The sequence below is a fragment of the Melozone crissalis genome, unplaced genomic scaffold, assembly GCF_028551555.1.
Source record: "Melozone crissalis strain CALT ecotype California unplaced genomic scaffold, PUWL_Pcris_2 ptg000061l_1, whole genome shotgun sequence".
Lineage (NCBI taxonomy): Eukaryota > Metazoa > Chordata > Aves > Passeriformes > Passerellidae > Melozone > Melozone crissalis.
Genome location: NW_026535839.1, coordinates 3,783,524 through 3,795,694, shown reverse-complemented (window position 1 = coordinate 3,795,694; position 12,171 = coordinate 3,783,524). Strand labels below are relative to the sequence as shown.

The window sequence follows — 12,171 nt, the reverse complement described above, 5'->3', positions numbered from 1 at the left end:
AAAAAGCAGCTCAGTGATGCACCAGGGCTATCCCCCACCTCAGGGGTGATCACTGCCCACCTGTCCTGGAGATATTCTGTTACATCAATAAATGAAGATATTTCATGAGTGGACACTTCTGCTATGACCCTGAATAGAGCTCAAGATTCCCCTCCTGTAGATTACATCCTTAAACTGCACTTTATCTGGTGAACAAATTCAGTGGAGGCAGGCTGGGATCCTCTTTCCTGGCAGCAGCTGCTGTCTCTGCCATGGGACAGGCTCCACAGGCAGTGGGAACAAGGACAGGGCACGTCTTGCCCAGACAGCCAATTTCCCTTTCTAGCCCAAGCAAAAAGTGCTCTCCTCAAGAGCAAATCACCACCTACAACCTTGGCATATCCCCATGGAGGAGGTCGGCCTTGCTCTGCAGGTAAAGGCCTCCTTGCACTGACTGCAGAGAGGGACTCTGTGCTCAGGTCACACAGAGATATCATGGTTTGAGGACATTAACACTGACAAGAAGACTCTGAGGAGTAAGGAAAGGACTGAGAGCTCCAAGGGGACCTCAGATCCTCACCAGAGCAGGGCTGGCACTGACACATAGCCAGAAAATTATATCCACATTGAGTGGCAGTGGAGAACATCAATAGAAAAAGAGACATCCATCAACTGAAGAACCATGACAGGGAAGAGATGAGGCAGAAGGGAAGAGATGTGGCATTGAGACAGAGGAATGTTGCCAAGTCAGTTTATTGAACAAGTGCTTCAGGAGCTAAGGAAACAAAGCAGGCTGAAGGGATGTTACTTCATGGGGAAGGTCAGCCCATGGGAAGACATGTGGCAGGGAGTTTGTCTTCCTGGGCTGAAGTCCAGCACAGACTTAGCATTCAGTCAAGCTCATGATGTTGAGAGTTCTCCTGCTTTCCCTGGTGAGAAAAGGAGAGGGGAGAATTAGACATGGCTGATGCCCCTTTCCTCATTTCACTGGCCCAAGCATTGGCTTAGGGTTGACTGGAGATAAAGAACAGCCTTAAAAGCCCAAATATTCCCTTTCATTATCCTCATTTAAGGAAAGATTAATGGTTTCATTCATTTGGTACAATCCAGTTGGTTTGTTGAAGTGATTTCCACACACCCTTGTGAGCTTGTGGAACAGATTGAGGGCTGCTGAAAATCAGTAAAATACTTTTAAAGCTAACAAACAGGAGGCCACGTACAGATCACAGAAATGGGCCCTTCTCATTTCCCTTACAATGCAAAAAACCTGTAAATGTCCAGTATATGCCCCAAGCAGTTAGACAGAAGGCATGACGAGACAGCCCTGCATTCACACAGGTGCAGGAATCAATCAGGAAAGGAAAGGTTTCACTCCTATACGTACAGGTAGGCGTTGCAGAAAGCACATCTGTTGCTGTAGGTTTTGCCATCAGAGCCACAGTGGGGCATGTATTCCATGGTGCACATAGGAGAGACTTCTTTGAAGTCCTTGCAAAGGGCCTGCACACAGAAGGTAGGGATTGAGTCCCTGTGCCTGAGAGCAAACTGCGACCCCCCCCCAGCAGAAGGAAGGACACCCCAGTGAGAAATGAAAGTGGCTGTAACATCATCACAACCAACTCCAAGAGTCCTCCTGATGGCAGACGTGATCTTGTACTGTTTCTGCTCACTGCCACATCTCTTGCTGTTTTATTGCAGAGCAGTGCGATGGATGTTGGCTGTTTTATGAGTAGTGTGAAATTCCCAAGGGATCTCCTCAGGTGTGCACAGCACCACCACCTGATTTGTAGCCCAGAGCAGAAGACAGTCCCCCAGGAGTGTAACAGACACTGAATTTCATTCTTCATTCCCATCCTTTCCCACTCACCCTTGTAGTATCCTCTTCACAGGGCCCGTTCTTTCTCTTGCCAAGGTTGGTCCGATGCTCCCTGGAGGAAGGAGAGATTGTTATTAACCACAGCCTTCCCTGTTACAGCCAGACAGCAAGAACAAACCTCACTCCCATGGAGTCACAGACATTTCCAGATTCCCCAGCCCAGCACTAACAAAAACCTGCCCTCACAGACCAGACCCTGTCCCCCCTTGGTGCACCCCTCTGTGGGGCTGAACACCCATATCAAACACTGAGCAAGGCAAGCAGGAAAACGGGGGCAGACAGACAGAATCCTTTCAGCAAAGGTTCCAGAGAGAGCCCTTGCAGATCACCCAGCTCCCACAGAGCCAAACAGGGAGGAAGAGGAGCACTCACATGTGCTGGGCACACAGGGAGGAAGAGGAGCACTCACAGGCTGTGGGCACACAGGGAGGAAGAGGAGCACTCACAGGTTGTGGGAACACAGGGAGGAAGAGGAGCACTCACAGGTTGTGGGAACACAGGGAGGAAGAGGAGCACTCACAGGTTGTGGGAACACAGAGAGGAAGAGGAGCACTCACAGGTTGTGGGAACACAGGGTGCACTCGCTGGCATAGGTGACACCATCAGTGCCACACACAGGGTCATAGATCATGGTGCAGGCCATCAGCTCCCTGCCATCCTCCAGCGTGGTCCTGGGGAACCGGCTGCAGTTCAGCTGGGGAAAACAAGGACAGCAAAGGCTCTGCCACGGCTCTGCTCTGTGCAAGGGAGCCCCCAACATATCCCCCCTGCTTATGCCTCTGCCAGATGACAAATTGTGGTTATATATTAACTCGCTCTTCATGGAAAACCAGCAATTTCCTTTCACAGCCTTCCCTGGAGAAGACTGAATCAAGGCTGGGAGGTAGACATTACTCATTGAGCCCTGCATTCATCACTATGCCCCTATACCTTACTGAACCCACCAGGATATTACAAAAGGCAGCTCAGAAATAATCTGTAAATCAAAATGGCACGATTTATGCACTTCCTGCAAGGGGGCTGGCTGTGACCAAGGTGTTTTTCAAGGCCCACAAGAATGGAGGGAGATGTGCTGACAGGTCTTTTGTTGCAATGGGATGGTTCCCAGTGTTGAGAGCTGCCAGCAGGACTGACAGCAGTGGAAGCTGATTTACGTCAGCTAAGAAGCTGGTCTTGTGTTTTAGCACTCCCAGTTTCTCCAGTGTGAACTCCTCATTCCTGATTTATGTATCTCAACCGGCCTGAGCACAGAGCGTACTCGGGAAACAAAGGAATGACATTTCATAGTTTGTTTGTATAGAAATGAAATATCTGACTCTGGATGTTGACTCTTTCAAACACATGCTAATGAGGTGGCTTTGTTCTTCTATTCCCTAGTGAGAGTAAATGGTTTAGAGCTGGCCAAATATAGCTAATCTGGTATTTTTACATTATTCATATTGGTACATATTAGATTACATTGCATTTACAAAAAAAAAACAAACCAACCTACACCAAACCAAAAACCAGAGGTGGGTTTGAATCCCCTGATACCTTAGGTATCAGCATTCAAAACACAGGCAATTTTCTAATCTTTACAAAATATGCTTTTGTAAAACACAAGCATTGAGAGAGCACTGGGTTCCCTGGGCCCTCTGCATCCCCTGCCCATATTGCCAAAACATTCTGCTAAGTTCCTGCAGCAGCTATGACTGAGTGCTGTGGGAAAAGGATTCTCTGTGTAAAGTCTTTAATCATTTATCATCTCCCTGTCTCATAATTCAACCCTCACCTGTCCTCTCCTCTTTCTCTCCCTGACAGTGAGCAGGAAGTGCACAATGTTCCTGCTCATGGGAGGGTGATATTCACCCACAGAAGGAAGGGCAGCACAAGTGTGACCCCTGTGGAGGCTGCACCCCCGAAACCACCCAGCATTTGCTCAGGTTGTGCAGTTGGCACCTGCTCAAACTCTTCCTTTCCTTCTGGTGTCACTTACCTGGGGAGGTTCCTCTATGCACCTTCCGTCGTGCTTCTTGGCAACCTCGGTTCCATATTCGCTGGAAGAGAAAGCAGAGTTAAGAATGCTCAGCAAAGCCCCCAGCGTGGCTCTCGGGGGTGGCCTGCAGGGCTCACATGTTGTGGGCACACAGGGCGCAGTCGTTGCTGTAGGTGACGCCGTCGGTGCCGCAGATCTCGCGCAGGATGAAGGGACAGGCTCTGATGGCCTCTCCGGATTTGGCCCCGCTCAGGTACGTGCTGCAGTCAACCTGGGCAGGTAAAACAGCAACCATGGTCACTTTTGGGGTCAGAGTCCCCTCTGCAGTCTGCCTGTCACAGCACAACACTTGACTAATGACATGCACACGCTGAGATGTCTACGGTAAAAAAGGGGCAGTTTATTTCTGAATTCCGATATTTATAGAACTTCACAAGTGACCATGGATTGAAGGATGAAATTGCCACCTCTCCAACCACACTGGTCAAACTAAAAGTCTATCAATTCTCTCTTCCTCCAGAAAAGAATGCAAAACAATCATTATTTATGTGAAAAGTGCGTGAGAAACTCCATTACAAAAATGTAAACATCAGAAGGCTTAGAAGAATAGGGCAACAGACTGCCCACTCTGATCTTCTTGATTTTAGAGGTTTTTGTCAGGGGAAAATCAGAGGGTTTTTAAAGTTTAGACTTGCATTAGAAATTAATTATGTAATTGTAGTTCTGTGTTTTCTGCTAGCAGAGGGAACAGCTGGTAAAAGAGATTATTCTGCTAGAGCAGAACATACACAAGTTTTAAATCCAGCATTCATAAAATCATAAAGATTGGAAAAGACCTCTAAAATCATCAAGCTCAACCATTAATCCAGAACCCCAAGTTCACCATATGTCCAAGTTCCACTTCCACATGCCCTTTGATCCAAGAAATAGCTGAAGAGAATTCCATCAATTCTCTGGTCAGCCTGTTCCAATTACTGACAAGACTTTCACTGAAGATTTTTTTCCCCCTGATTTCTAAACTAAACATACCCTAACTCAGCCTGAGGAACCTGATTTAAAGTGTTTGACATTGAGTGCAGCTTGACACAGTTTACTATACCCAAGATTTTGTTACAGCATTTCCAAGAGCAGCAAGAAGTGTTTCACCAACTTCTGTTGCAAAATGTTTACAATATATAAAATCTAATGGTTAAATATTTGAAGATCAATAGACAAACACCTATTGGAAATCACTCTACATTAGCTAAGCATCACTGACACTTCACTGTCATTTTTCACAGTCTCCCCAATGCACTGTCTCTTATCCATATTTCCCATGTGGTCCAAGAACAAATTAAAGCAAAGACCACATTTTAACATGCCTTTTCTACAGAAAATATATTGCAGTCCCTCAGGATGCATGAAATTATTTTTGGTGCTTCAGAGCTGCTCTGCATAAGCAGAATAAATGTGTTGAGATATTATCAGCACATACTGTTACTGTGCAGGATAATAAAGCTATTTCTGTACACATACCTGAGAGCAGATTTGTCCTGGCTGACCAGAGTACAAGGATTTTTTTAACCTGCCTGTCTAGTGCAATGGAAATCCTAGCACTGAATAAATACATAGACATCTAACACAGCTCTCTGCCTCTTCTCCTACTGTGCTAAAATGGGCTGCATGGTTCTTGGGCTGCCTCTGATGATTTCTGTTCAGAGATTGGCAGTACTGGGACATTTTGTTTCTGAAGTCCCGGCCTGTTCTCATCCTCTCTTTCCCTCCTGTACAGCACACTGTCAGCTGTAAGCAGCTGAGGAGAAGCACAGCATCAGCATGAGCCCCGTGCACCATCCCTGGGTGCACTGAGCCCAGCCAGGGTCTTCTGGAGACTGCAGAGAGACTGAACGGTGCTTATTTAACAGCTAAAAGAGCACTTACAGGAGTGCTTTCCTCCTTGCACCTTCCATCGTGGCTTTTCTTAACATCAGTTCCATGTTGTCTGAAAGGGAGAGGTTGGGGTCAGCACACTCACCACCTGAGCCCTGGGACACCCAGGTGCCACAGAAAGCAAACCAAACCAATAACCAATATTTATGATAAAGGAGGCACCTGACTGCCTGATGAACCAGCTTCTCCCCGTCATTAGAAAGTATAATTCTAAGTGGTAACAGACCAGTCAGTTCTCCTCATTGTGTGCTATGTAACAGCTCCATTCACTCTTTCTTCTGCCCAAATACCTCAGTCCCATCCACTTTTTCTCCTGCCTAAATATCCCAGCCCTCACAGAGTGCTCAGGTTGAGAGCTGGCTCACCCACACTCCCCCAAGGAGCAAAAAGAGCATCAGGGAACAAAATCCAGGTGACAAGGGCTTCAGAGGAGCACAGATACATTAGCACCAAAGAGAAGCCATCTGAAGCACTAACCCTGGCTTGCCACTCCAGAAGAGAGTCCTGTTGCAATACTCACACGTTGTGGGCGCAGATGCTGCAGTCATTGTCATAAGTGAACCCGTCTGTGCCGCACACTGGGAGCAGGATCCTGGGGCACCTCACCAGGTCTTTGCCACCCTTCACCTTTCTGGCCGGGAATTTGCTGCAGTCAAGCTACAAAAAAGCAGCAGCATCAAAGGTGAGGAAGACCTTGTTTTCCAATTTAAAAAAAAAAAATCCATCATGATCTCCTGCCGTGTCTCTAACAGCACCAGTGCCACAACTCAGTTCTTACTAAGCCAGGCTGAGTCAGCTCTGCCTGAACCCTCTCACACGGGGGAACTGCACAGCACTGTGTGCAAAGTGCCAAATCCCTGGCTTAAGCACCTTGGTCAGTCCCAATTAGAAGATATGTCAGAAAAGAAAAAAAAAAATTAAAACATGCCCCCATTTCTAATTGTGCAGTGAAAGAAATTGGACTTTGCATTTGAAGGGCATCATGAAAGGAAGATCAAAACCCAAACTGAATGACTTCCACATTTGTGTGTTAGCATGTCCTACCCAGCAGCTGATACATTCCAATCAAAACTTCAGGTCTGCTCCACATGTCAGAGTATGTCCCCACCCCAAAGGCTGCTGCAGGTGTGAATTCATCATGAGGACTCTGTGCATAACTCTTGCCAGAGCTCCTGGGCAAGGAGGGCCCAGAGGACACCTGCCTCTGGATAGGTGAGATTTGTCAGCATCCTCAACACAAGGAGCTGACAAGACTTTATAGACAGGTGGAGAAAGCCAGACCTCAGGCCAGCTCAATTTCAGAGTAGATGTCACCACAGGGAGCCCTTCGGTTGATGCAGCTAAAAGGAGTAAGCCTTATATTGAACACTTACCTCATCAGTCTTCTCTCTGCATTGTCCACCGTGCCTTTTGCCAACATGGGTCCTTTTCTCCCTGGACGAGGGAAACAAAATAAATACTTAACCTCTTGGTCAAAGTCATGAGCAAAATGAAGCAAACTGTGGGTTCAGACTTTTAAAAATTGCTAATTCACTCATTACCAAGCCCATCTCACCTTCTTACAATGTGCAATTTAAAGCAATATTCTGAATTGTTCCTTCCTCTGCCCAGCCCACAGACTCATCCAAGGAGATGCCTTATGACTCTTTGTGAGCAAACAGAAGGCACCAGAAAGAAACTCAAGGCAAACCCAAAACCATCCCATTTCTAAGAGACTTGAAGAAATAGGCAGGATCAGAAATGCAGCAGGACAGGTCTCAAGACTGCCCAGCAGTGCTGGGCACCCAGAGGAGCACTCAGGGCAGGGCACTCACGCGTTGAGGGCGCAGATCGCGCACTCGTTGTCGTAGGTGGTGCCATCTGTGCCACAAACTGGGTTCCGGTCCCTTGGACACAATACCAGGGTTTTTCCATCTTCGGTGGTTTTTGTTCGGTACCTGCTGCAGTCAACCTGGCAAAATAAGGACAGATCACTCTGGAGGAGCCCTTGATATGCAAGGAATTTGGTTCAAAAACTTTTTGTTCTGTATTTCAGCCTCAACTGTTTCTGTAACAGAACAAAGCCCTGTTACACTGAAGCTAAACTTCCAATCAGAAATTACACTTCTGAATATTATCTTAGTTCTCCAGGAGTCAAGAAAAAGGACTGTCTTGGAGAAGAGATCCTTCAGGCACAAGAACATGTGCTAAACTTTTGGTCTTGTCTCATTAAAAAAAAAAAAATCTTGATTTTAGTAAGAAACATTTTTCAACAGCTGGATATCTGAATAATACTGTTTCAGTTTGTGTTGGTTTTCTCTACACTTTTCCAACTCTGTGATTACTTCTCACATCAGATTCCCTGTAGTTCAGTACAGGATTTGAAAGGATAGGAAAGAATAGTTATCTACCTGTTGGAGAATGGACTTCCTACACCCCAGAATTTTAGTGCTAAAATACAGAAGCTTCTCCTTCTGAGGCATCAGCCTGTTGGCCTCAGACAAAGATACAATAATCTATGCTTTATAAATATTTATGGTTAGGGCTCTTATGAGTCTCACTACATCTGTGAATACAACCAGCATGGGAGTTTTGAATCCCTACTGCTGAGGGTGGAAACACTTGTGGTCCCCAGAGAGAAAACTGCCAACCTGCACAGCATGTTGGCAAGAGAAATCTTCTGTCCCTCCACCTCCTCCTGGGGACACAAGTCAGCTCCTCATCTCATATCCATCTCCTTCCTCTTTCCTCAGTTTGGTGTGGTAAGCAAGGGGTGACCTTCTCCCTGGAGCAGAGAGGATGCCAAATCCACCCACACCATGCAGAAAAGCAAATAATGGACTGGACCCTTGTACACTTTGTCCTATGGACCTCTTTCAGCTTCCTAGCAAAATCTGTGAGGTCCTCAGGATTTTATCAGCAGCCCTAAGAGATGGATTTTTGACTTATATTGCACTTACAGCAACAGATTCCTTGCAGGGCCCTTCATGCATTTTGGTAACGTTGGTGTTATGTTCTCTGAAAGGAAGAAAAGCTTTGGTTAGGGAGCATTGAGAATAACTTTCCCCATGACCCTGCAGGCACTGGGACAGCAAAGCAGGGTCCCATCCTCCCTGTGGGACATTACAACTGCCTGAATTCTCTGAATGTGCCCTGCAGATGGCAGCTGCTAACAGTACAGATATTCTCCTCTCCCATGGGAATTAAGTGTTAGGAATAATTAGGTGTTACAAGCAACACTTTGATCTGTTCATGTCTCTGCTCTGCAACTTTTTGTGATTCCCTTAATGAGCACAGACACAAAAATGGGGAAGAAAACTCAAGTTTGCTGAAGAATCATGAGAAGCCAGAAGAAATGAGACCTACAGAGACACTTGCCTTAAAACTGGTATTTTACAGAGGTGCTTCTGAGAGCCTCAACCTGCTGATTATCCAGAAGGACATTCCATGCACACAACTTACTCATTGTAGGCACAGATCCCACACTCATTGTCATAAGTGAAGCTGTCTGAGCCACAGACTGGTTTCATTATCCTTGGGCACGCTACCAGGACGTGATCATCTACCACAGCTCTACGGTAATTATTGCACTCAACCTGTAAAAATAGCAGGAAGAGAGAGAGAAAAAAACAAAACACTTTTTTGATATGAAATATAACACTCTTACATAGTCTTCTCACTCTCCCTCAGCCTTTGGGGACAAATCCAGCATCAAACCAATTTCACTATCAAAAGTAGAAACCAGAAATTCTGTGGGAATTCTCTCCCAATAAAAACAAGAACAAATGGGATATTAAGAAGGACTGTGATTTGGGTTTTGTGAGGTCCTTCATAGGATCCTACTGGAGGTATCCAGGTGGTGAGATCCAACCTTCAGCCAATGCATTACTTTCATTTTATTCCCAATTAGACAGGTTTGAAGTCTGAAGTGGAAAATAACAGAGATGGTATCAGATAACCTATAAAAACCCTCTCAGCTTTAGTTATCACCAGATTTCATTTTGGGCTGTGCAGACCAGCTGTGCACATCCTGTCCCACATCTGCATGGTGTTTCAGTTGTCCCCATTACGGACTTTGTCTTACCACAACAGGTTTTGGGTCGCATTCTCCATCGTGCTCCTTCTCCACATTGGCATTGAACAGCCTGGAAGGAAGCAGATCTGTGTCAGGGATCAAGGAACAGCATCACCTCTAGGCTGGTGCTGTTGTCATCCAGCTGCAAAAGCACAAGCTCCTCATCCCTGGGGTACAAAGCTGCCACCCCTGCCCCTGTGGGGTTCCCAGCCAGACTCACATGTTGAAGTGGCACATCACACACTCGTTGGGGTACGTGTTGCCATCGGTGCCACACAATGGATCGAAGTTCCTTGGGCAACCCATCCTGGACGTCACATCCTTGCTAATGCCACTGTACTTGCTGCAGTCAATCTATGGCAACAGCTCAGAATCAGCCCCGATTTTGTAATGAAACCCCCCAGCATCCTCCCACCACCACCACGCCTGCAGCTGCTGCTGGGAGGCAAATTAAAGCCATTATTGGGAATCTGCTCAGGCAATCAGGAGGAGGGAATCTTCCCAACAGAAATTTCTGATTATGCACTTCTGCCGGGGTCCAGGGAGGCAGGCTGGCTGTGGGTGAGGCAGTGCCTAATGAAGGCAGTGGTAATTGGGAGCCCCTCAGCTCTGCAGCGGATCCTTCCAGATCGTGCTGCACTCCAGAGAGTTCTGGGAGGCTCCTAGCTGCGTGGGAGGAACCTGCAGACAAATCCACAGCTCAGGCCCTGCTGGTTTTCTCTCTGATATAGGTAGAGACATTTATGCAAGGAAATCTTTGCGCCTTGCTGTATGGAAGCAATTATCAGAGTCACGGTGTTTGATGTTTTCGAGCGTGTCATCCTAAGACAGTTTTCCTCACAAGGAGGCAAGCTACTGCCTTTGGCTGGGAGTAACTAAATTATGTCTAAGAGTTAATATAATAAGAGTGTACAATTACTTCTTGTTTTTTCATTTTATTTAATGAACCGAAAATATTGCAAAAAATGGGGATCTTTTACTTTCTCGTGAAATTGGAAATGTCGTTCAACCATGCACTGGGAAATATTATTTTAACTGCAAAGATTTCATTAAGTTTAACCCATGTGCTGGGTAGCTACATACTGCTTCTACTTTACCAGAAGCCTGAACAGAACATAACAAATAGATGTGTAGCCCACCTGAACTCCAAAGGCAGTACCTGAAATAAAAAATTGGAGACAGAAGAAAAACCCCAAATTATTAATATGCAGAGAACACATGTAAATATTTTCATGAAACAAGTTAATTCAGTGATTAGTTAACACTCACTTATTTTCTTTAGGAAAACATGGAGTTTTACAGTATTCCAGTAAACGGCCATAGGATGTATTAAAAGTTACTAAATACAGTTTTGTTGTATTTCTGAGGGGAGATAAACCTTGTGAGAGCACGTATATTTATCCACCCCTAAAATGTTACAGGTAAGTGATACAGTCTATACTCTTGGATTTTAATCTCTCCTAAGAGACTTTTATGTTTGACTTTCAAAAGTTTGGACGTGCATGTTCAAGACAATTATCGCCACCAGCACTGTCCATCTCCAATACATCATTCTCAGTTACCAGGAGTGGCACAGTAAACTCCCAGTGCAATGGGAGTTTACTCCTCAACCTAGAGGTTAAAGTTTGCATCTATATTGCTTACATGGGTAATAATGCCATTTTTACAGTTTTATTTTGCCTGTATACACAGGACTGCCACGTGCAAGTCCCTACCCTGCACTAGAACTGCTCCTACAAACCAAGAAGATAACAGCTGTATGGTGTTTGCTGAAACTTCAATCTTGAAACCTAATTTCCCTGCTGTGCTCTCTCAGGAAGGTTATTTCTTCATGGAACAAGGCTCTCCTCCATGTTGCAAGACCCAAAGGCTTTTACTGAAATGAAAACTCAACTCTGACTCTGCCAGATCGATCTTTGCAGTACCCCAGTGAATACTCACCCAAGCAGCAGCAAAGGGCAAGAGCTGCCCTCACCAAAAGTCCTGTCACCTTCATGGCAGCCAGGGACACCCCTCCAGTGCAGCCTGCCTGCTCTCTGTGCGGGAGAGGAAGATTGCAGGGAGGAGCAGGAATATATAGCACACCACGCTATCAAGTGGTCCCACCTCATTAGGTAATGCTCCCAGCCTGTCATCACCACTCAAAGCCAAAAACGTGTTTACCCAGCTCTGGTTGTCTGGCTAATGATTGATACAAGGCTGTGTGCCAGGGAGGGGATTTCGTGTGCCTCGAGGTGAGCGGGGACCTGCCAGGACCCCTCTGCTCCCGCACGCTCTGCCAGCCTGGGCTGCCCCTCATCCTAGGCTCACATCTTCCCTGTGCCCACCTAAATGCAATTAGGACTTTCTCCTCAGCTA

At 46.2% G+C, this 12,171-nt stretch overlaps 1 protein-coding gene across 1 annotated transcript; it reads right to left on the bottom strand.

Annotated features, from left to right (window-relative positions):
* Positions 1 to 727: 727 nt before the first annotated feature.
* Positions 728 to 11,845, bottom strand: LOC128944560 (ovoinhibitor-like). The gene is made up of 16 exons (XM_054287872.1): positions 11,755 to 11,845; positions 10,953 to 10,972; positions 10,034 to 10,167; positions 9,823 to 9,883; positions 9,201 to 9,334; positions 8,699 to 8,756; positions 7,574 to 7,710; positions 7,133 to 7,193; positions 6,280 to 6,416; positions 5,751 to 5,811; positions 3,968 to 4,101; positions 3,831 to 3,891; positions 2,413 to 2,549; positions 1,847 to 1,907; positions 1,364 to 1,479; positions 728 to 908 (listed from the first exon to the last, which is right to left on the bottom strand). The coding sequence occupies exons 1-16, from the start codon at positions 11,807 to 11,809 to the stop codon at positions 863 to 865; spliced, it is 1,413 nt and encodes a 470-aa protein (XP_054143847.1). The 5' UTR covers positions 11,810 to 11,845; the 3' UTR covers positions 728 to 862.
* Positions 11,846 to 12,171: the final 326 nt, after the last annotated feature.

Coding starts and splice junctions, on each gene's coding strand:
- LOC128944560 (XM_054287872.1), bottom strand. CDS start 11,809: ATGAAGGTGACAGGACTTTTGGTGAGGGCAGCTCTTGCCCTTTGCTGC. Junction 7,711..8,698: donor CCTGCAAGGAATCTGTTGCT/GTAAGTGCAATA, acceptor TTATTTTGCCAG/GTTGACTGCAGCAGGTACCG. Junction 5,812..6,279: donor AGCATCTGCGCCCACAACGT/GTGAGTATTGCA, acceptor TCTCCCTTTCAG/ACAACATGGAACTGATGTTA.